Here is a 22752-nt window from a genome sequence, read left to right as displayed (position 1 = left end):
ATTAACAAAAAAGTGTGAATTAAAAAGTAATAGAGGCTGTGATTAGGGATGCAATAATTATAAATCTGTCTTGTTTGTATGATTATAGTCTGAGGAATTATCATGGTTTCACGGTTATCAAGATTGTTATGTGTGCACTAATTTCAAAACACTACTAATTTAGAAAATCACATGAAAACTCCTTATATTTTTGCTCAATAACAAATTATTACAACACACAATAATAATAATAAAAAACAAGTAATAGTTAATTTCTCTTTGGACAATTAAACAAGTAATAATTTTACACTGAAAATACATGACAGAACAATGAATAAACAAATAAATAAAAATAAGAATAAATTAAAACAATTGTGTTTGTCTAATGGAAATCTAAGCTACATATTAGCTAAGTATTTCCTTTTTAAAGAGAACAAATGTAGTCAAAGGCTGCTGGACCTCTATCTGAAAGACACTTTTGATTGTATTTTATTTATTTATTTATTTATTTATTTATTTATTTATAATTTTTTGTTGTCTTTGGAGTAGAAATGTGTATATTACATACAAAGTATGAAGCTAATCGGTCCAGTTCTTGTCACGTGACTGACGGTGCACTCGCAGCATTCTTCGGTCTTCATTCATTGTTTTTTTTTAACCCACCCACTGCTAGTTTAGCCAATTATTTTTCAGCACCCGGCTTGCCTTGTATGAAAACCACGTATTTTATTCATTTGTTCAGAAAGGCCCTCGAAGCTTACATCCGTGACCGAAATGAGACCTCTGGTGGACAGTAGTAGCTTCTGAAATGAGAGGCAGATTCAGAGTTTCACATGATGTGGTTTTTAATTAGCAAACAATATAAATATTACAGACGTAAACATTAGGTGAGCAGGTTACATTGTATCCCCGTGTCCTAACGACATGCTACTTAATTAGATTTGCAGTGATAAGGAATTTGGCTGATTGCACCAGACAAAACATGACGGAAATTTAAATACAGCCATACAGAATAGTGCACTCACTGCACTTCGACAAAATGGTAAAGTTTATGATCTAATTAATATTAAACCTCTTTAAAGTTAAATGTACATGCTGAAGCACTGATATGTGTTGGCTTGCACTGAGCATCTGCTGCTGCTTTCAGTAGTATGGCAATGTAAAATGGAATTCAAACTCACGTTATTAGCATTTCACATTGAATAAAGCACACGAGGTGTACCTCAGGTGATCATTGTTAGTTTATCCTGTTGTTCATCGGCAAGAAGCCATTTCTAAAATATAAATTTCAGCTGTTGATTAGATCAAAAACTTCTTTTAATATGGAAAATATTTCTTGTATCACATGCTGTAGCTATTTGGAACAAGGTTTAAATCAGCCTTTAATCAGCCTTTATGCCTGATAGATAGGCACACTTCTGTTGATGTCATCAATCTGGCAACCTGCGCTTGCGTGTGTTTTAAACCAGATGTGCAATACCTAGTTCAACCACTGGGTGTCAAACTTATACTGCACCGTTAACATATATGGAAATGTATTTTTATTTAATCATTTGGCAGACATATTTGTTGGAAGCAAAATGAAAAGAAGTGCTTACAGCAACAAAAGAGCAACATGTAAATACTATTGCTGTTATATTACACTCTTTGCTATCTTTCCAGAACAGTTTTTTTTAATATTGCACAGTTTCTGATACAGCTATGCATTACACCAGATATTGTGAGGCTTATTTATATTTATTTATTTATTTTTTATTTATTTATTTTTTTTATTTATTTATTTATTTATTTATTTATTTATTTCTGTCTTTGTCTGTCTGTCTGTCTGTCTTTGGAAGGCATTAAAATTCTACTTGAAGGAGACTCAAAACATCCCTGAATAAAAAAAAAACTATTCAAAATATCCCAGACATTTACAGATGGGCCGTTTGACCACTTAGAGCATCTCCACAAATGCCAAAACCATTTAGGCCAATAAAAGCAACAGAAGCTATTGAGTGCTCTTAAGTCATGTTCATGGAAAATTCAAAAAATAATCTTCATGAAATATAAAAAGCATACCTAAGAAAAGTATTTAATCGGTAAACAACTAGTTAATGATGGTTGATGTAACAAATCTGCATTAGAAGACACTCCACATCTGCTAACACCTGCGAGTCCTTGCATGTACGTGTTTACGCATGTATAAGTTGCTCGGGTTACCTGTTATGTTGATATTTGTGAGTTCAGAGGCAGCAGTTCCTCTTTAATGTCATGTTTAGCTGCACTGAACTGCGTAAGTGCACCTGGCATCACAATCTGCCAGCGCACATATTGCCTGTCTCCTGTATCCCTCCAGCTTCACAACAACCAACCTGCTGCACACACAATCACACACACACACACACATACTTTTAGATATGGTTTAAGAGGACTCTCCGTGGGCAGAATGTATTATAAACTATAAAAATTATAGGCTGCACAATATATTGCTTTAGCATCGATAATAGTCCCATCGCAGAATTATAATGGAGTATTTTTAATGCCTGTGACTGTTTGAGCTTTTTAAGTGAGTGTAAAGCATTAAAACACAATAGATTGTTATGTTTGTAGCTTTATCAAATGTTAATTGTTTTAGGTGTTTTTACAGTGAAGATTATATAAGTTTATTATACATTTGATTAATTTTTTTTTTTGTTTTAAAATAGTGTTAGACTCCTTCATTTGTGTAAATGCTCTACTGCATGTATCTATGGTTGTAATTTATCATATGTTATGCAGATCAATCATCCCAATTAGTCTAAATACAGTTGAAGTCAAAATTAATATTATTATTTTTTTCTTTTTAAAATATATTTTCCAAACTATGTTTAACAGAGCAAGGAAATTTTCACAGCATGTCTGTTAATGTTTTTTTCTTCTGCTGAAAGTCTAATTTGTTTTATTTCGGCTAGAATAAAAGCCGTTTTTAATTTTTTTAAAAACATTTTAAGGACAAAATGATTAGCCCCTTTAAGCAATTTTTTTGATAAGTCTACAGAACAAACCATTGATATACAATAACTTGCCTAATTACCCTAACCTGCTTAGTTAACCAAATTAACCTAGTTAAGCCATTAAATGTTACATTGAGCTGTACAGAAGTGTCTTGAAAAATATCTAGTAAAATATTATTTACTGTCATCATGGCAAAGATAAAATAAATCAGTTATTAGAGATGAGTCATTAAAACTATTATGTTTAGAAATGTGTTGAAAAAATCTTCTCTCCGTTAAACAGAAATTGGGAAAAAAATAAACGGGGGCTAATAAATCAAGGGAGCTAATAATTCTGACTTAATATATATATATATATATATATATATATATATATATATATATATATATATATATATATATATATATATATATATATATATATATATATATATATATATATATTTTTTTTTTTATCTGGTGGAATATTGCAATATATATGATAGAAAATATCACAATGTACGTTTGGTTTTCCAATGCAGCCCTAATTAAACCTGCTTATTATATGGCCTTACCTTATCCCAAATCCCAGTCCAAATTTTGAATGCCAAATGACCTGTTAAGAATGATTTTTAAGGGTTTTGAATAAGAAGTAAAATTATGTCCTTGTACACTACCTTAGATAAATATGGATGGATAGATGGATGGATGGATGGATAGATGGATAGACAGATAGACAATGATAATGATATATAGAATGATAGACGGATGGATAGAACTATAGATTGATAGAACGATAGATGGTTGGATGGATGGATGGATGGATAGACAGATGGATGGATAGAACGATCAATAGATAGATAGATAGATAGATAGATAGATGGATAGATGGATGGATGGATGGATGGATGGATGGATGGATGGATGGATGGATGGATGGATTTATGTATTATCTGCAGATTTCTGCCTGCAGTTTTTATGTGAGCCTATAGCTGAAAGTGAATCAGAAGTCTAACACATAAAAGAGATTACTTTCACACTGCAAACTGTGGTGGATACTTGTGAGTACATTTGGTCCCATAATGTGATGGATACGCACAGAAACATGCACACACATATACCAAGTCACCTTACACTCACTTTATTTGCCATCTCCTTAACACGTCAAACAGCAGACATGCAAACATAAACCCTCAGAGGGCCGCTTTGCTGATGTGGCGCATGCTGGCTGGTAGCTACTGTTCGAAAAGCCCACGGGGAAAGACTTCAAACAAGCCTTGTGTAAGCACTACGGTATCGAGTCCATTATTTTAGGTCGGAACCTAATGTTTACCCTTTGTAGCGAGTGATGAGAAAATCATTACAGGTTAGCGTTTCCCCATTCATAACCTCATTCTGATCGCTTTCCCTGATGCTAATTGTCTGCCACGCCAGTACAACGCTCAATGTAGTCCATTGGCGTCCATCAGGGATTAAACAATAAACAGACCCAGACAGGTCGCTAACCAATGAGAGCAGCTCTAATTGCTTGCTAACCAATAAGAGTGGACGTAATTGCTGCAATGGAGGGAATCGACTTAGTGCAGCCACTAATTAATCTCCAATGTAATGATGCAAGTGAGGGCAAGAGCAGAGCGAAGGATTGGAAAATCTGTTTATGCAAGAGCAGCAGCACTAGGGTGTCTTCACCCCAGAGACAGAGTCACTTTAAGACACTTTGAAGTGAGAGAAAATGAGGAATTGCACTTCAGCGCTGAGATCTGATGACGGTTTGACAAGGTTCTCTGTTAAAGCGCTAGAAACTTGTGTGTGTGTGTGTGTGTGTGTGTGTGTGTATGTGTGTGTGGCGTGTTGAGCCGTACATCTGGGAATGATTTGTTAAAGATGGAGTTCAGTTGAAAATTAAATGCTCACCTTCATGTCAATTTTCAATGTGACGGGTAAAAGTTTTGTGTCAAAGCAAGGACTTTAACGGAGGGTGAATTGTATTTTAAATAGGACTACTTTTAAAAGTTTGGGGTCTGTCATTTTTATGCATATTCATTACAAGTGGCTAAATTGTTCTTTTTAAATTTGCTAAAACAGAGGAGCCCAAAGTATGGCCTGCGGGCCAAAGTTCGTAACCTTTGGTTTGGCTCGCCATTCCATCTGAAAAGAGAGGAAGAATGATGGGGAGTTGCACCCACTTTAATTGTTATCACTTGATTGAATGGCCATTATCAGCTGATAGATATGAGCCAGTAAGGGCCTTCTGCACCTACTAGTAGGCTGAGAAGGCTGTTATCATTAATACACATGGTTAATCAGCTATACTAATAGAGAAGACTCCAGATCCAGATCTGTTTTTATGTTACTGTGACAGTTACATAAAGGGTTGGCGTAGGGGTAGATGTTAATAAAATACAATTAATGGGAAATTTAATATATAATATCAATAATTCTTCTTAACTTCCAGCCGCAGCCATATACGATCTATTTCAGATTAGCCATGTGGATGGATGATAACAGCCTTATGCGCCTACTAGTAGGTGCAGAAGGCCAAAGCTGGCCCATACAGTATCTGATAACCATAGCTGAAAACCACGGATAATGCCCATTTAATTAAATTAATTGAATTAATTGAGTGCTTACATTAGAATCGGCTGCAAAAAACAATAAAAAAATTAAAATTAAATGCTTCCTTTAAATATTGTAAATGAATCAGACTTTTAAAATGTAAATGCTGTCACTTGACACAGGACAATGCAAAAGACATGGGCAAGCAAATCAAGCCAAAAGTTGGAGCAGCTCAACTAGTGATTTTCAGCATTAAACTTCATTGTTTTATAAATGGGATCGTTTATATCGTTTCATTATAATACGTTCTTTATAAAATAATAAAAATGATACTGCAACATTAATTAGTATGATAGTTTCAAAGCAACTTTTTCTAATGTTGTATTTTAAATATTAGCAAATAAATTAAGAAACTATCCATGGCAAACTTAATGGATGCGGTTTATATGGTTTGGTATATGTAATTTCAGCGCAGTGGCGGATTTAGGCTTGGGCAATATGAGCGGTTGTTCAGGTCGGCATCTTGCTAGAAACACTGCGAGGGCACCACGATCGTTGTTTGCCTAGAGCGCCAGTTAAGCTTGCGACGGTACTGCTTCAGCCCACAGCCCTCAATCAAGTTTGGTTTTTGGGCTTTTGTAAGAAAATGTTTGGGAACGTCTGATCTAAAGCAAAGTAATCTTAATATTTAGCTGATTTTGGTTTCATAACCAGCAAGTGAGCCTATTGGGATAATTTCTAAAGGATCTTATGGCACTATAGATGTTTAAAATTAAATAAATAATTGTTTTATATTTTTATAGATCTATTTAAAGATATATTTATTATAATATGATCGATTTAAAGTCAATTACATTGAAATAGTAAACAGTTATATCAAACTAGGGATTCACCGGTATGGGATTTTTGAACAATAGCGATAAATTTAGAAACAGATGTATTTGCCAATAAATAAAATTATTAATTTGCACAACAAAAAATATATTGAATCAAAATATCATTCAAATTGTGAAATGACAAGAAATAATATAGATCGCATCAAAAAACACATTAAAACAAAAGTTACGAGCCCGATTTATAAATGTAAGGAGTAGAAAGTACAGCTATTTGTGAAATAATGTAAGGAGTAAAAGTAAAAAAGTTAAGAAAATAGTGGCGTAAAGTACTGATACCAGATAAAAAAAAAAAACCTAAACACTTAAAGTGAACAACTGTTTTTATTTAACCTCAACTTTAGAAAAATAATCGATCTAATATAAATACAACGTTACAACGACAATCAGTTCACTTCACTATTATGTGCCAAGTGAAAAGCGAGCCCACAGTTACCTCTTTAGACATGTTTTCTGTCTGACTTGTGACAATTTGATTCTGTTTCCTGCTTTCCTGATTTTGGGGCGCAGTTTCATCTTCACAAGATCTTTTTTGATCAGTCTTGTTATCAGATTTACCCGTGGTTTAAAAAAAAAATTATATATGCTTGACTGCCTCTGGCATTCTGAAAATAAAAATATTATTTAAGTAGGCCACTGTGCCATTATTTATTGTCACTGCTCACTGCAAGCGAAACAATCACAAACCAATGAGAGCGATTGTAAACGTAAGAAAGCTAATTGCTCAAAAATGACTAGCTTTATTTGTGTGTGCGCGCACACAATCCACACAGCAGATTAGCTTCGTGTTTTTTTTTACTTGGACTCTTTCATTTTCTCTCACTCTCTCTGTCACAATTGCACATGCAGGCATTCACCACGCAAAAGTTAATGCCGGATCAGTTAAAATAAATACTGAAATTTCAAACATGAATATCTGACATTTCCCGGATTAGGATCCGGCTAGATCCGACTTAAAATTTGCACTACCTATGAGGCAATGATGCTCAAAAATATAGCCCCGCCTCCTACTCAATATTCCATTTCAGTAGGAAATTCATCAACATATTGAAATAAAAGTCTGCAATGTCCGGTTCACGTGTACATTAAAATGCCTTGCACGTGTTTTGTTTGTTGTTGCCAGAGTAACTTAAACCTTCTTCTAAAAATGGAGCGAAGTGCAGCATCTCATTTGCATTTAAAGAGACACAGACAAAAAACAGCAAGTTTTTATGTTCACTATAATGACTTGCTATAATAAATGGTCTGAGAAGTATTTTGAGCTGAAACTTTCAGACTGAGGACACCAGAGACCGTATTACGTCTCGTTAAAAGGGGCACAATAGGTCCCCTTTAATCAGAAGCACAATATAATAGCTTTCTAGAGAAATATTATGCACAGTGTGCCGCAGCACAGCATATTCAGTTAAAACGTGCTTCACTTTATAAAAACAAAATTACCTTGTTTTATTCATGCCCAGATATGATTTCATTATTTGTAATATTGTTGAATTGTAATGAATCAAATGAACATTAACGCAAGTAAATTTTGCAAAATCAAGTCAGAAAAAGGCTCATTAGGACTATTTATATACGAGTTCCCTAAGAAGTAAACGCACATTTTTATGCCCGTATCAATTACTGAATGTTGATGTAAATACTCAGTCCAGACACGCGATCTGCCATATGGTATAATAAAGCAAAGAAAGGGAGAGCATTAAAAGGTGTAGAGTTGCTCAGAATTTCTTTAATAGTCTTGAAGAGACATACTTTAGGGGTCTCTCAGCGTGAAGCTTTGAAACACAGAGAGGAAGATAAGCGTGGTCTTTATAAAGCCAAGGGGAGAAAAGTAGGGTATAGCAGGCACAGCTGGGGAAACGTGTACTTTTTGGGTACTGCTACTTGAAATATTAATACGTCTAGAGGAGAAATCCTATCCTACACACCCCAGCATGCATCTTTCTGAAGCACACCAGGAAGAGTACACTTCAATACTTCTGATCCCATCCCATCATCCTCCATAGTCACTGATACAGTAATGTTCACTCTACGCTCACTTCTACACACACAAAAAAAAAAAAAATAAAAATCCGTAAATTGCAGTATTTCGTTTTTATTTTTCCTTCTTTGTTTATGATTTTGAATTGCATTATGGGACCTTGAAAAACTTGAAACTTGAAAAGTATGAAAAGGTGACTTTTATTAACATTTTTAATAGTCTAAAGTGATATATTGTCTAAAAAAGGAGCAAAAAGCAGCATCTCATTTGCATTTAAAGAGACACATGCCAAACAGCAAGTTTTTAAGTCCACTTAAAAATGGGCATCCATAACATTCTATAATACATGATCCCATCATCTTGCTCAGTGACTGATACCGTAAACTTCACACTACGCTCACTTTTACACGAAAAAAAATCCATAAATTAGCAGTTTTCCGTATTTTGTGATTCATGTTTTTATTTTTCCTTGTTTGTTTATGATTTTGAATTGCATTATGGGATCTTGATCTTTATTACAACAACTTTAACCTTAAAAAGTAGGAAAAAGTGACTTTTATGAACATTTTTATTTTTATTAGTTTAAAGTGATATATTGTCTGGGTTGGTGTTGTGTATTATGGTATAAAAACCTTGTGTTAACAGGGTGTCCGTTTGGTCTTAAAAAGTCTAAAATTTAAAAATCGAAATTGTCCATGTCACGCTACATCTAATGATGATTTAAATACTTGTTTGTTGTTGTTGCTTGGTTTTCATGGTGTTGTAGTTCTTTATTTCACTAGTCCAAATGTAATTTGCGGTATTACAACTACAAAAGAGACCAGCATGCAGTAGCCAATCAGCTTTCTGTTATTGAACTTAGTGTGTGTGGCGATTGTGATGTCATCGCAGAGTTTGTGGAGGTTCGCTTTGTGTGTATGACTTCGGTTGGCGTAGAGCAGGAAATGTTTTAAGACTCAAGCGAACAGTTCGTGCGGCCTTGCGTTTCAATTAAATTGAATACGAAATACTTTGAAGAGATTTAGTCTGAAACAGGTACGACTGTACAGACACCTTTATGATCCATCCATGTGTGATCATAGGGATAACCAGATTAATAAAAATTATTTGCTAGAAATTGCAGCAGTGACAAAGAAGGAAAGTTTTTGTTAAAGAGATTGAAAAAACCTGAGGGAAAGGTTTGTTAAAGCCGAAAGAGCCCATGGCAAAGGTGGAAACCCAGGTACACAATTACAGAATATGTTTTTCCACAATTTTTAGGTTTTACACTGATGTATATGTTACAATTTAATTGCTACAAAATTATAATTAAGGAACAAATTATTTCTTTGATAATTGGAAGAGAGTATTTAAACCTATCCGTTCACAATATACTGATGCCTGTTTTTCTTGGCTTTATTGGTGATAATGGTCAGGAATGTTGGACCATTATTGCCTTTTTGGCTTATAAGTAAACAAACCAGATAGTGTTGTGCAAATTGTTGATTGGGCAAAATAAAATAAAAACATCAGTATTTTTTATTTAGATTTTTGCATTTTATTTCATAATAAAAATATAATTTTAGAGCAACTCATGTTCTGGAGTCTATAATATTTAACTTTAACATGTAGAGCTATCCGAGATATGAACAAAAGCGATGCATCAAAGTTTGATTAAAAAAATCTTGAGTTATAAAAATTATAAAGTTATAAAAAAAGGTTATAAAAACTTTTTAATCATTAAAATAAATTCTAAAAAATAGTTTGATTATAAATCATAAAAAAACTATATTAATGATATGACGTAGTTACGGAAACTTCCTACTTGTCTGTTTATCTGTCTGACTTTACGGTGGCTTTCTTTTGATTACCCCTGTCATTTTAAAGAGCCTCGCGAGAGATGCGCGATGCATCTCCAGCCGAAAGTATAAGTCATTCTTAAGATGTTTGTTTTTTTTTCCCCTGTAGTTCAATTATGCATCTAACTTGTCTTCAGTACTGTTCAATTTGAATTTGGCTAAGTGGTTAGCACGTTCATCTCACTGCAAGAAGGTCAAGTCTCGGCTAGGTCAGTTGGCAATTTTGTGTGGAGTTTGCATGTTCTCTCCTTGTTTGTGTGGGTTTCCTCCAGGTGCACAGGATTCCCCCCACAAGTCCAAGACATGTGGTACAGGTGAATTGAATAAACTGAATTTGGCTGTAGTGTGTGTGTGAATATGGATTTTTCCCAGTAATGGGTTGCAGCTGAAAGGGCATCCACTGCAAAAAACATATGCTGGATAAGTTGGCAGTTCATTCGGCTGTGGTGACCCCTAATAAATAAGGGACTAAGCTGAAGTGAAATTAATGAATGGATGAGTACCAGTATTAATAATTAAAATTATTAATATAATATATAATTAATTCATATATGATTTATAATATTTATATGATATTAATAGATTAATTACGATTGTATAAAAATATTGTAAGTATTAAAATAATAATTATTAATCAGATTTTACAGATGTTTTGTTTAACAAAATAAAATTTGTGTAATTTACAGAAAATATAAATCTTCTAAACCTTATAAATTAGTTTACCATTGTAAATGATCTATTTAATTAGTCTATTTTCTTTACCTAAATATCTTTGAATAGTAGTCTATCATGCTTTCCACAAAAAAGTTGCATTGTGGCACAGTGGTTTTAAAAAATTATAACAGTTTTTTGTTATTTTGATAATTGTATCAGCTTATTAGAATAGTTTTGTAAGGATTGTGTGAAATAAAAGAGTGTAATGATGCTGAAAATTTATACTACAATAGAAAATAGCTTTGTTAAATTGTAATAATATTTCACAGTATTTAATTTATTTCTGTATTTTTACTCAAATATAAGCAACCTTGGTGAAACTTCTTCTGAAGGTAAATAAATAGATTAGTTATTATTTCAGAGGTCGCCACAGCAAAATGAACCACAAACTATTCTGGCATATGTTTTACGCAGCGTATGCCCTTCCAGCTGCAACCCAGTACTGGGAAACACCCATACACTCTCACATTCACACACACTCATACACTACTGCCAATTTAGTTTATTCAGTTCACCTATAGCGCATGTCTTTAGACTGTGGGGGAAACCCGAGCACCCTAGGAAACCCACGTGAACATGGGGAGAACATGTAAACTCCACACAGAAACGCCAACTGACCTCGAACAAGAAACCTTCTTACTGTGAGGCGATAGTGCTTTCCAAAATTCAGTTTTACGACTTGTGCATCATTAAAAAGTGCTGCATTTTCTAGATTAGAAACCCACAGTTAAGCAGTCATTACTCGGGTTGTGAATTTGTACGACAGCTGTGAAAATGAAGACTAAAGACTATCGGAGAGAAGTTAAAGTTAAACAAAGCCATAAATGAGAGCAAAATCTCCCTGTATCTCCATGTCGATTAGATGCCCCATAGCGCACGTTTTGTTCAGTTACTAGCAAGACAGTTTCTCCAGCGACTGCTTTAAAAAGACTGTCCCTCAAAACCCTGCATGCAGAAGGAGACTTATGAAAGGAGCCACAAAGAGCCAAATAATCACTTTGAAGCAGCTACAGAGTTCAGTAGCTGAGAACGGAATAAAGGTGCACTAGTCAACCATATAAAGAGCTCTGGAAAGCACTGGCCTATATTGGAGGTTGGCACAGACGGATGAATGCTTTGTGCAAAATACTGCTGCTGGGAAAGTTGTTCGAATCTGCTATAGAATTCATTTTTCAGCAGTTCATCGATTGCAAATATTAGGCCAAATAAGATCTCAGTGCAAGTGAATCAGTGAAATATTTTAACAACATAAAGGAAGATTGGGACAAAATTATATGTGTATACACAAATGATGAAAAGATGTAATTGGTGCAAAGTGTTTGTTGTTGTTGTTAAAGACTGTTATTTCTGCATGAAATGTGCATTCATAAAAGCAGAGGCAGTACCGAATTACATTTACAGTTGAAGTCAGAACAATTAGCCCTCCTGAATGATCAGCCTCCTTCTATATTTTTTCTCAATTTCTGTTTAACGGAAAGAAGATTTCTAAACATAACAAGTTTAAAAGCTCAATTCTAAAAACTGATTTCTATATTTTTTTTTATATTTACAGTACATAATGCTTTACTATAGGTAGTATTCAGCTTAAAGTGCGATTTAAAGGCTTAACTTGGTTAATTAGGCTAATTATGCAAGTTAGGGTAGTTAGGCAAATCATTGTGCAACTATGATTTGTTCTGTAGACTGACAAAAAATATTGCTTAAGGGCACACCTGTCAACATTGGGATGTGAAAATAAGGGATATTCCCACTATAAAAAGGAATACCACTTTAAAAATGCACAGATCTTAGGGTAAAATCAAAGCATTCGATTGCTTTCATAAATTTTTATGCTCATTTAGGATGAAATTAGTTGCTTTGAAAAAAAGCCCCACCAAGATCCACATCTTTAGATATTATTATTATTAGTTATGTGTATATGATTGTTTAAACACGCACCCAAAACCCAGACTTTCTCTCTGCTTTAAATTGTGTGTACACAATCTGTTTGGGAAACAGCGTCTATTTATCACTATGAAGCGTGTCAGCTGACAGTCACGCACTGCTATATGACTGTTTTGAGGATTGCATATGAAGGCGAGATAGCAATGTAATGAAAGGAAACAGAATCGCAACGTTTTTATATTTATTTTTATATATTATATTTAAGTGTTTTTATGCCTAAACAAAGCGAAAGCACAAAACAGACTCACATTTAAGAGCAAGGGGCGGCTCCTGGTGGTTCGGCAGTATGGGTTGCGTATCTTTAATGTTTATTTGCCACTCTTAAGAGAAAGACTGAAAATATGGGGAAAATACGGGAAAATACCTTCACAAGATGATAGCGGGATAGAACTGTAAAATACGGGAGAATCCTGGGAAAAACGAGAGGGTTCACAGGTATGCTTAAAGGGGCTAATATTGACCTTAAAATGAGGTTTAAATTTTTTTACTGCTTTTATTCTAGCCTAAATACAACAAATAAGACTTTCTCCAGAAGAAAGAATATATTATAGTAAATACTGTCAAATTCTGTTAAAGATCATTTGGGAAATATTTGAATAAGAAAAAATCATAGGAGGGCAACAATTTTGACTTGAACTGTACTTTGTTACATTTACTTGAGTAAAATTGTTACTTTTTAAAATTGTTACTTTTTTGTGAGTACATTTTTCGAGAAAAAACTTTACTCTTAAACAGAGATGTATAGTAACGAAGTAGAACTACTTCACTACTGTACTTAAGTACTAAAAGGCAGTATCTGTACTTTACTGGAGTATTATTTTTTTCTCCTACTTCCACTTTTACTTAAGTACATAATTTCCATGAGTTTAATACTTTTACTCCGATAGATTTTTTATGTGCTGCATCGTTACTCGTTACTAGGGGTGTCAAAATGATCGATATCAGTTCAGTAATAATAGGTCATAACCGGTGATTACGTGATGACGTCATTTATCTCCTATGCGCGATGTCGCAATACTATGGCGAAGGACGGAGGCGCGAGGGCGAGAGAAGGCGGCACAGCACTCCAGCCGCTAGTTTACTGTTAGGGAGAAATGTTGTAAAACTTCACCCCTGCCTATCTCTCGCTCTCTCACTTTGGACATTTGACCCGCTGGAACAGTTTGTAAGGTAACTTTTCCTCTCTTCTTAGCTGTTAAAGCTGTGGATCTAGACATGAGCGTGCCTCATGTGCAATTAAGTTTTCTCCACTGTGTCTATTACCCGTGATAATCGCTTATTTTTCCCGCCATGGGTGAACAGCGCTTATATTTCTAAAGCCCTTTCCGTTGAGGACAATAACCAATCATAGACCCGCCTGTCAGCGCTCAAAAAGCAGGCGGGATAATATTGACATGAGTTTATTAGCTGTATATGCTCGTGCTGTCTTTTGTGCATGAGTTTTGTTTGATACATCCAGAAAGAGTGTTTTCTTTGAGCAGGTCAAATTAAGGGCACAGTTCGTATATCTGACTGCTGTATTAAAGGACAAAATTTTTATTACAAAAAACCCCTTAACTGTCACACCAAGACAAAAGCAATAGAATTATTTTGATTGCATTTCTTAACTCCTAATGTCGCTAGTTAATAAGATCAGTGCATTTTTATTCAACACATCACAATATTTCTAAAATATCAGCCTCTACCAAATGGTTGAGATGTTGGTTTATGGTAAAAGTACCAGAATTAATAAATATACTACAGAAAATATGAACTGTAAGACCAATTTCATTAAAAACATGATAAAAATGAATAACAATTATTACTAAATCATAGCCATTAGCCATAAAATATTTCAGATTTTCATTTAACACAGTAATATGCACGTTTTCCTGTTTTTTTTTTACAATAAAATCAAAATCAAGTGAATTAGTGAAGCAGGATTTAGTTTGCTTGTTTAGTTTAGTTTCACGAGTGCTTCCAGAAGACAGAACTCCTGTTCATTGTGGTATTAACCAATCAAACTTCAAAACTCCCAAAGTGTGAGTGTGTCTGTGTGTGTGTGAGTGAGAGTGAATAATGTGTGATTAAGAGAAAACAACAGTGTGTGTGTGTGTGTGTGTGTGTGTGTGTGTGTAAGAGAGAGTGTAAAAACAATTGCAACCTATGTAATGTCCCCACAATTCACAAAAATGTGTGTGAGAGAGAGAGATAGAGAGAGAACTGTGTGTGTGAGAGTGTATGAATGTGTGAGTGGGGAGAGAGTGGGAGAGAGTGTACATTTAGGTGTGTGCAGGGCTGTGTGTGTGAGAGAGAGAGAGAGAGAGAGCAAGAGAGTATGTATGTGAGTGAACATGCTGAATTATCTCATCAGTGAAGGCATTTTCTGGTAAAAGGGCCTGACGATGTGAGTTCTTGTACCATAGAAACTATTTACAGAGAAAAACAATATCATAAGCCATGTTTCTTTTCGTTCTGCTTAATCAAGTACCCCAAAAAAGATATTTAAAATAAACAAAACAATTAGTGTATTTTGACTGCTTTCTTTAATAACTACATTACACAATACTTGTACTTTTACTTTCAGTACTTGAGTAGTAAATTTTGAAATAAACTACTTGCAATACTTAAGTACAAAAAATGTTGAATACTTTTGTACTTCCACTTAAGTATGGTGCTTAAAGAGCACTTCTACTTCTACTCAAGTCAATTTTTGATAAAGCACTTGTACTTTTACTTAAGTATGGGTCTCTAGTACTTTATACATCTCTGCTCTTAAATCACTTCATTTGGTCGCATTCTTCCGTTACTGTCAAATAACACTGTATGATTCATATTCTTATTCTTTGACATTTAAGTGATTACCTGATTTGGGGCAAACAGTTTTTACACAGAGCTATGATGTTTTGTATTTTCATTTGCTTTAATAATAAGAACCTGTATTTAAACCTACATGATGTGTTTACCTGGGTAAATGCTTGAATTTGACAAACATGCAAAAACAGTAAGCAAAATAGGGCAAACGCTTTTCCACACTACTGTGTGTCTGTGTGTGTGTATATATATATATATATATATATATATATATATATATATATATATATATATATATATATATATACACACACACACACACACACACACACACACACACACACACACACACACACACACACATATATATATACATATATATATATATATATATATATACACACACACACACATATATATATACATATATATACACACATATATATATATATATATATACACACATATATATATATATATATATATATATATATATATATATATATATATATATATATATATATATATATATATATATATATATATATATCCTCTAAGTGCCACCTGAAATGTTCTTCTAATATTAGCATTTTTCTCAGGCTCCTATGTCTTAATTAAATTTCACTTTTATGGCAGGATTAGGTTATTTACATCACTTGTAACATGATTTAACTAAACATAAACATAAGAGACTGAGAAAAATTCTCATTATAGAAGATATTCCAGATGGTATTTGGAGGTTTTTGCATATGAACTCTTCATGTGTATTTCTTAGCAGTCAATGTGATCAGTCGAAAGCTTTATTTGCTCAAATAATAAATCTTACTGACTCTTTCGACAACAGTGAATATTCTTAGAAATTAATACACTTATATTTGATACATTTAATACGTTAAACACACATATTGAAGCTCTCTTTACTTGCCAAACTACATACCAAACAGCATTTTATTTCCCTCCATAGTCTAAAACCTTCATAGAGTATAAAACAGATTGCATTTTTGCACTGTAAAAACACAAACACATGCTTGTTTCAATGTAGATTTTTTTTTTTCACAGAAACTATGTTTGTTCCAATTATTAGCCTTTCAATTCATGAACTTCCTCTCGACAAGCAAGAGTAAAACAAGCCTGATTATCAAAAAGAAACTTTCTGTTTAAGCATGACCTCCTACCACTCTTTTAAAATTACAAATCATGCCATTTTATGGTAATTACGGCGACCGGAACTTCAGCTTGTGCTGAGTGTTTCTAATGAGAGGAGCAAAGTGCCAGGTTTTCACAGGTTTGGAAGCCCCGCTGAGTACTCTTTGAGTGTTATTATTAGTGTTATTATTACTTTTGATTACTTTGTCAAGAGACACGGCGTGTAAGCAGTTCTAGCGAAGCAAACCGTATACGATTTTCGTCCTCCTGCTTCAGCAAGTCAAGCTCGTATCGAATACATGTAGCCATTATAGGCACTGCATTTTCTAAAGTGGACAGTATTGATAATGTTAATGGAAAGTCATTAGAGTGTCATCTGATTTATCTCTTACAGCTTCACATGTGGAAACCGTGCGCCGAGGGAGCTCAGCCAATCAGAGAGAGCGGAGGGCGTCCGGGGAACCCTATTGGGCGTATTCAGGTGAGTCATCGACCAATAAACAGCGAAAATGTGTACACAGCATCAGTAACAATAGCAACAATGTTTACTCAGCATAAGCCTGCATGTGCGTCTGTGGGGAATCAACCCTATTGGGAAATTTAATGAGCATATTTCCTTTTGTGAAGCGGCAGGTGGGTTTTGTCTATTAGTTTTACATGTAGCGGAAAAAAAAACACTGCTTTGGAGCCGCTGGGCAAGATCAATGAATATTCTGATTGCTTTGTCTTAAAGTGGGAATTTTTGCATAATCTATAACTCATCTAACTCAGCAGAATTTGTGAGCAATTGGTGGATTTTTCTTATTTGGCTCTCATTGAGAGTTATGAAAATGAATCAATCAATGGCCTCTGGCGGACACACAGTCAATAATGGTGAAAAGCAGCAGCTCTTATCTCATTTCAGACTCCGTTTCTGATTTCCCCTCTCGTATTTCCAGCTGATCTTTTATCTTTTTATTTCTGACTCTCTTTTTTTTCTCCTTCCTCTGGGCGTCTGAACTGTTCGCTTCATCAGCTCCGACAGAGCAGCGCTGGCTTGTTCTTTGCCAGCGTTCTGACTTGTGTTAGCGCTCAGAGGGATGAGAAACATTCATGCCTGTGGTTCCAGCAGCCCTCTAGCATGGAATGATCTTTAAATGGTGCTTTTTCTTTTCGTTTGTGCTTCTGCTGGCAGTCATATATGTGTATTTACCACGTGAAGTCGTGCGATAAGCCCTGCGAGGCTTTTTCTCTCGGTGTGTCCCGCTTTAATGGGAGATGCAGCATTTTGCAAATGTCGTTTCCATGATCCAGTGATCTATGGCAGAGAATATTGAGATTCAGATTTTGTTGTGGCTGGTTTTCACATCACCCTCCAGGAAAGAAAGGCCCAAATGATAGCTCTTTAATGTCTGAGTATCTGCTGTGTGTTTCCACAGTGAACTGGGTGAATGGTGTCATGATGAAGGAGGTGAAGTCCATTTCATCTTAGACTTTTTTTCTCTCTTGAAAACAAACACAGATTTGCCATGAAAACAGTAATCTATCTATCTATCTATCTATCTATCTATCTATCTATCTATCTATCTATCTATCTATCTATCTATCTATCTATCTATCTATCTATCTATCTATCTATCTATCTATCTATCTATCTATCTATCTATCTATCTATCTATTTATCTGTATGTCTGTCTGTCTGTCTGTCTTGATAGATAGATAGATAGATAGATAGATAGATAGATAGATAGATAGATAGATAGATAGATAGATAGATAGATAGATAGATAGATAGATAGATAGATAGATAGATAGATAGATAGATAGATAGATCTATATCTGTATGTCTGTCTGTCTGTCTATCCATACAGCCATACATCTTTTGTTTTTATTCCATCATTCATCCATCTATCTATCCTTAATTTGTTCCATCCTTCCATCTATTCATTATCCAATACCCATTTATGCATCCATCCATTCTTACATCTTTTATCATTCTGTTTTTATATGTTCTTAGGTTTCTATATTTCGTTTTTATTCCATCAGCTATCCATTCATCCATCCATCCATCCATCCATCCATACATCCATGCACCTGTCAATTCATCCATCTTTATATTGTTTAACATTCTTTTGTTTTATTTAGTTAGATATCTATCTATCTTTTGTTTTTGTTCCATCAGCTATCAATTTATCTGTTTTTTTGTAGTTAGATATCTATTGATCTTTTATTTTTATATTCCATAGGCTATCAATCCATCCATCCATCCATCCCTCCATCCGATGACTTTACACTGCTGATATTTCACTGTGTCTTTTAGAAAATCCTGACAGTTGTTGTTTTTTAATGCCTAAAAGGGTTTGTGCTGATGCAAGCTGTTAACAAATCTGGCCATAAATCAGCACTTAAACCCAATTTAACTCTTGAGATATTAAAAAGACACCTACAAAAAATACAGTTACATTCTTGGTTTGATTTCTGAGCAAAGCGGATTGCAAAATGTTCCTTTCAGTAGTCCTTGCCTTACTGTACTGATTTCTTCCTATAGCGTGTTTTGAACAGATGCTGCTGTTTCTCAGATGTGTCTGTGGCTCCTGAGCAGTTTCTCTGAAAGCATTAATGAGGCTAGTCAGCATGAAGGGTTTATGATTCAATTCACAAGCAATAGCTGTCTGCTGAACTTCTCGGTGCATTTCTGCTTGTCTTTTGCACATTTTTGTTTTTTATACAAAGGTTTTATCTTCTCACCGACACTTTAGCTGTCATTTTTCTTCCTCTCTTTTTGAATCAGTTTCATTGTTTAGCAGCTTGTCCATGTCAGCGCGGGGTGTTGTAAGTTAAACCTTTGAAGTAAAACCTATGCCAGTGTTACACCACAACAGCAGATGCAGTTCTGTGGACTAGCAGGATTTTAGGATATGTTATTTGGATCAAAGCTGTTGTTCATTTTGAAAATGTTGCATCAAATTTCTAAGTAGTTTTGTAAGGCATTTGAAGTGCATTGCAGATATTACAGAATTTAAGGATCTCAGTCTGCAGCTACTGCTGTTGTATTTACAATAAATCCGGTAAATTTAAAATACATCCGGTGGCCTAAACTACTGTCTACTACATCAGTGTTACTAAAGTGGGATATGGTATGGAACAGGTTTGGTGATATGGGAAGGTTTGAAGTCTTGTTTGAAATTAAAAATATACAGTGTTGAGTTTTGCTAGTGCACATTATTCAACCCAGGCTCGTTCTGAATATGTACCCCTCTATACATTTCTAGAGAGCAACAAATATTTCTCAGAAGGTTTTTTTTTTTTTTTTTTGCAGTTTTTGTTTTCAAGAATCCACCAGAGGCCGCTGTGTATGCTTTTTGAGATCTTATATTTCTCTAGCTAATGCCATTTGAGCCTGCTCATCTGACATAAATCCACCAGAGGCCACTGTCAACTGGCTGACTGACTGACTGACAGATTGATTGACTCACTATCCTCCTTCCCTAAACCCAACCAATAGTGTTTTCAAAAGCACTGATTAACCTGCCCATCCATTTTTCAAACCCATTGGACAGTTTTTTCAATAGCAATCCAGAAAAAGAAAAGCCCTCGTGGCTGCCTGATTTTTACCACATTTTCAGGTTTTACCACATTCTCACCCTGTTATTTACTTATTTTATTTAATTTTTGGAATTTTTTTGTCTTACATGCTATTTGGAACTATTTTTAATCAGACTAGAACCCCGTCAACATGGTCAACTCCTAACTGCATCTCAAGTCCACCACTGGACAATCTGGTAACAGCGGAAAAGCCATTCATATGGAATTAAGCTGTCAGCTGGTAAGCACTAAAAGGAACAGCTTCATACCGCCCATAGCGTTCATTTTAAAGATTAAAATGCAGCCATATGTAGCTCTGGCCACATAATTCACCATCTCTAGAAATGTTTATAGGGGTATGTTTTCAGAATGAGCCTGTGTTGACATTATTAGTCTTAAGGTGATCCATTAGTACTTGCAAGTTGATTCACCGAAAAAAGTTTGTTTGGTAATCTTCAATCAAAATTTGTAAATCAAATTTCCTTCAGGGTTTTAACTAGCCACGCCCCTTTTAATTGTTAGATTGCCATGAAGGAATGATGCACAAAAAGAAAGAATTGCACAGGTCTTTTATTTATTTTTATTTTTTTGGTAACAGGTTAACCACAAATGCAATTATGTTTTCTAAATAATTAGATGTTGAGATATACAAATTGATTTATTCATTACCAAAGAGTGGGATTTGTTAGCAACTTAGCTTTTTAAAAAATCTTGAAAACATTTTGTTTATGAAAATAATTAAAAAGAGCTTGTACAGTAGAATGTGCTGCTTGCAATCTTCTTCTTCTTCTTCTTCTTCTTTGGCCTTAGTCCTGTATGGTTGCGGGGTTGACTCTTTGGAATAAGTCCTCCATTTAGACTTGTCCATATGATAATGACTTTTTTTTTTACACATTCCGGCCGGCCTGTCATCTGGGCCTGTCACCCTCATACACTTTTACACTCATACACTATGGACAATTTAGCCTACCCAAGTCACCTGCAGCATGTCTTTGGACTGAGGGGGAAACCGGAGCACTCGGAGGAAACCCACTCGAAACCTAACCCGAGGTTCGAACCAGCGACCCAGCTACCTTCTTGCTTTGAGGCAACAGCACTACCTACTGCGCCACTGCTTCACCCGTATGTGCTGCTTGCAATAACACTGGTAAATTAATGCTTCTCCAATGTGGATATTTTATTGGCTGTTGTAAGTAAAATCTTAAAAGTAAAAGTTATTGAATTCAATTCAAGTCTTCCAAAATGATAATAAATAATGATTGCAAAGCATTTTTAAATTCATTTTTCGACCAATTTTTTTTTTCCGATTTTGGTTTCGGCCCAGAATTTAATTTCAATGCATCACCATCTTCACATTTGCCATTTAGTCAGTCTTGTCTTACATACAGTAGCCCATGCAGTACTTGTTTTGATGTCCAAATTACAGGGGGGAAAAAGCAATTTGTCTGGTACGAGTTCCTGTGTGGTCACACTTGGTGCACATCCTTTGTGACGGCGCTGGCTAATACCTTACTTTGTAATGAACTACATTGAATTCGAAAAGAAAGCACAACACAGAAGACACCCTGACTTCTCAACCCAAGCCTGTACCTTTTTTCTGTGCGGTAAACTTTTCCAAACAGCTTCTCAATTGGAACTGTTAACCTACGAGTCATAGTTAGGACACTGAAATCAGCAAGGACTGCTACCGGGCTGTTCATGAAAGCAGTTCAGCAGCTTTTCTTAGCAAAGGCTTTAGTGTTCTTTAAAAAAAAAAAAACGGTGGAATTTGAAGCCTCGTAAGTGTTTTTAGTCTGCGTGTTTGTGCTTCTTTTTGAGCCGAGCCAGAATGCACTCAAACCTTTCATGCTCTCACAATAATTTCTGTGCCAGAAGCGCTCTGTAGGCTTTACCTCTTTACCTTTTCCCTTCTTTAAACCCAATTTCACAGCGAAAAAGCCAATCAAAGCTTGACAGGTGCTGGAACAATTACAGATTGTGCCCTAAAAGCCCCATCTAAATTCTATTTCAGGATTTGCGTATGCTTTTTTATCAAATGAGTATGAAAAATAAGTGTTACAAATGCGCTGGAGAATCTTGTAATGATGCTTTTGCCTGAATTCTGCTTTGCGCACACTGGAAAATTGGCATCTAATAAAGTGCTGGAAGATGAAAAACACTTAGGTTGAATTCATTTTCTTGCTTGAGCTTAGATAGGAGGACGTTCGATATATTTAGTCTCAAAAATATACTTTAAACATTTTAAATAAATGGTTAATTTCAAATTCCAGCTAGTGAACTCAAATCCAACTGAGAGTTCCAAAGAACTTTTTAAAGGGGACCTATCATGCCCCTTTTTACAAGATATTAAATAATTTCTATTGTCTCTGGAGTGTGTTTCAGCTCAAAATAAT

General features: G+C 34.8%; 1 protein-coding gene across 1 annotated transcript in view; it reads left to right on the top strand.

Annotated features, from left to right (window-relative positions):
* The window catches only part of ca16b (carbonic anhydrase XVI b), a 211098-nt gene that overhangs the window by 42644 nt on the left and 145702 nt on the right, over nucleotides 1–22752 (top strand). Inside the window, exon 2 of the mRNA XM_021477262.3 lies at nucleotides 17190–17276. Coding sequence (XP_021332937.1) covers nucleotides 17190–17276 — 87 coding nt within the window. The remainder of the gene's footprint in view (nucleotides 1–17189; nucleotides 17277–22752) is intronic.

The sequence above is a fragment of the Danio rerio genome, chromosome 6 (genome assembly GCF_049306965.1).
Source record: "Danio rerio strain Tuebingen ecotype United States chromosome 6, GRCz12tu, whole genome shotgun sequence".
In the NCBI taxonomy this organism is placed as follows: domain Eukaryota; kingdom Metazoa; phylum Chordata; class Actinopteri; order Cypriniformes; family Danionidae; genus Danio; species Danio rerio.
The sequence above is the reverse complement of the archived record's forward strand: the minus strand, read 5'-3'. Positions and strand labels throughout refer to the sequence as shown.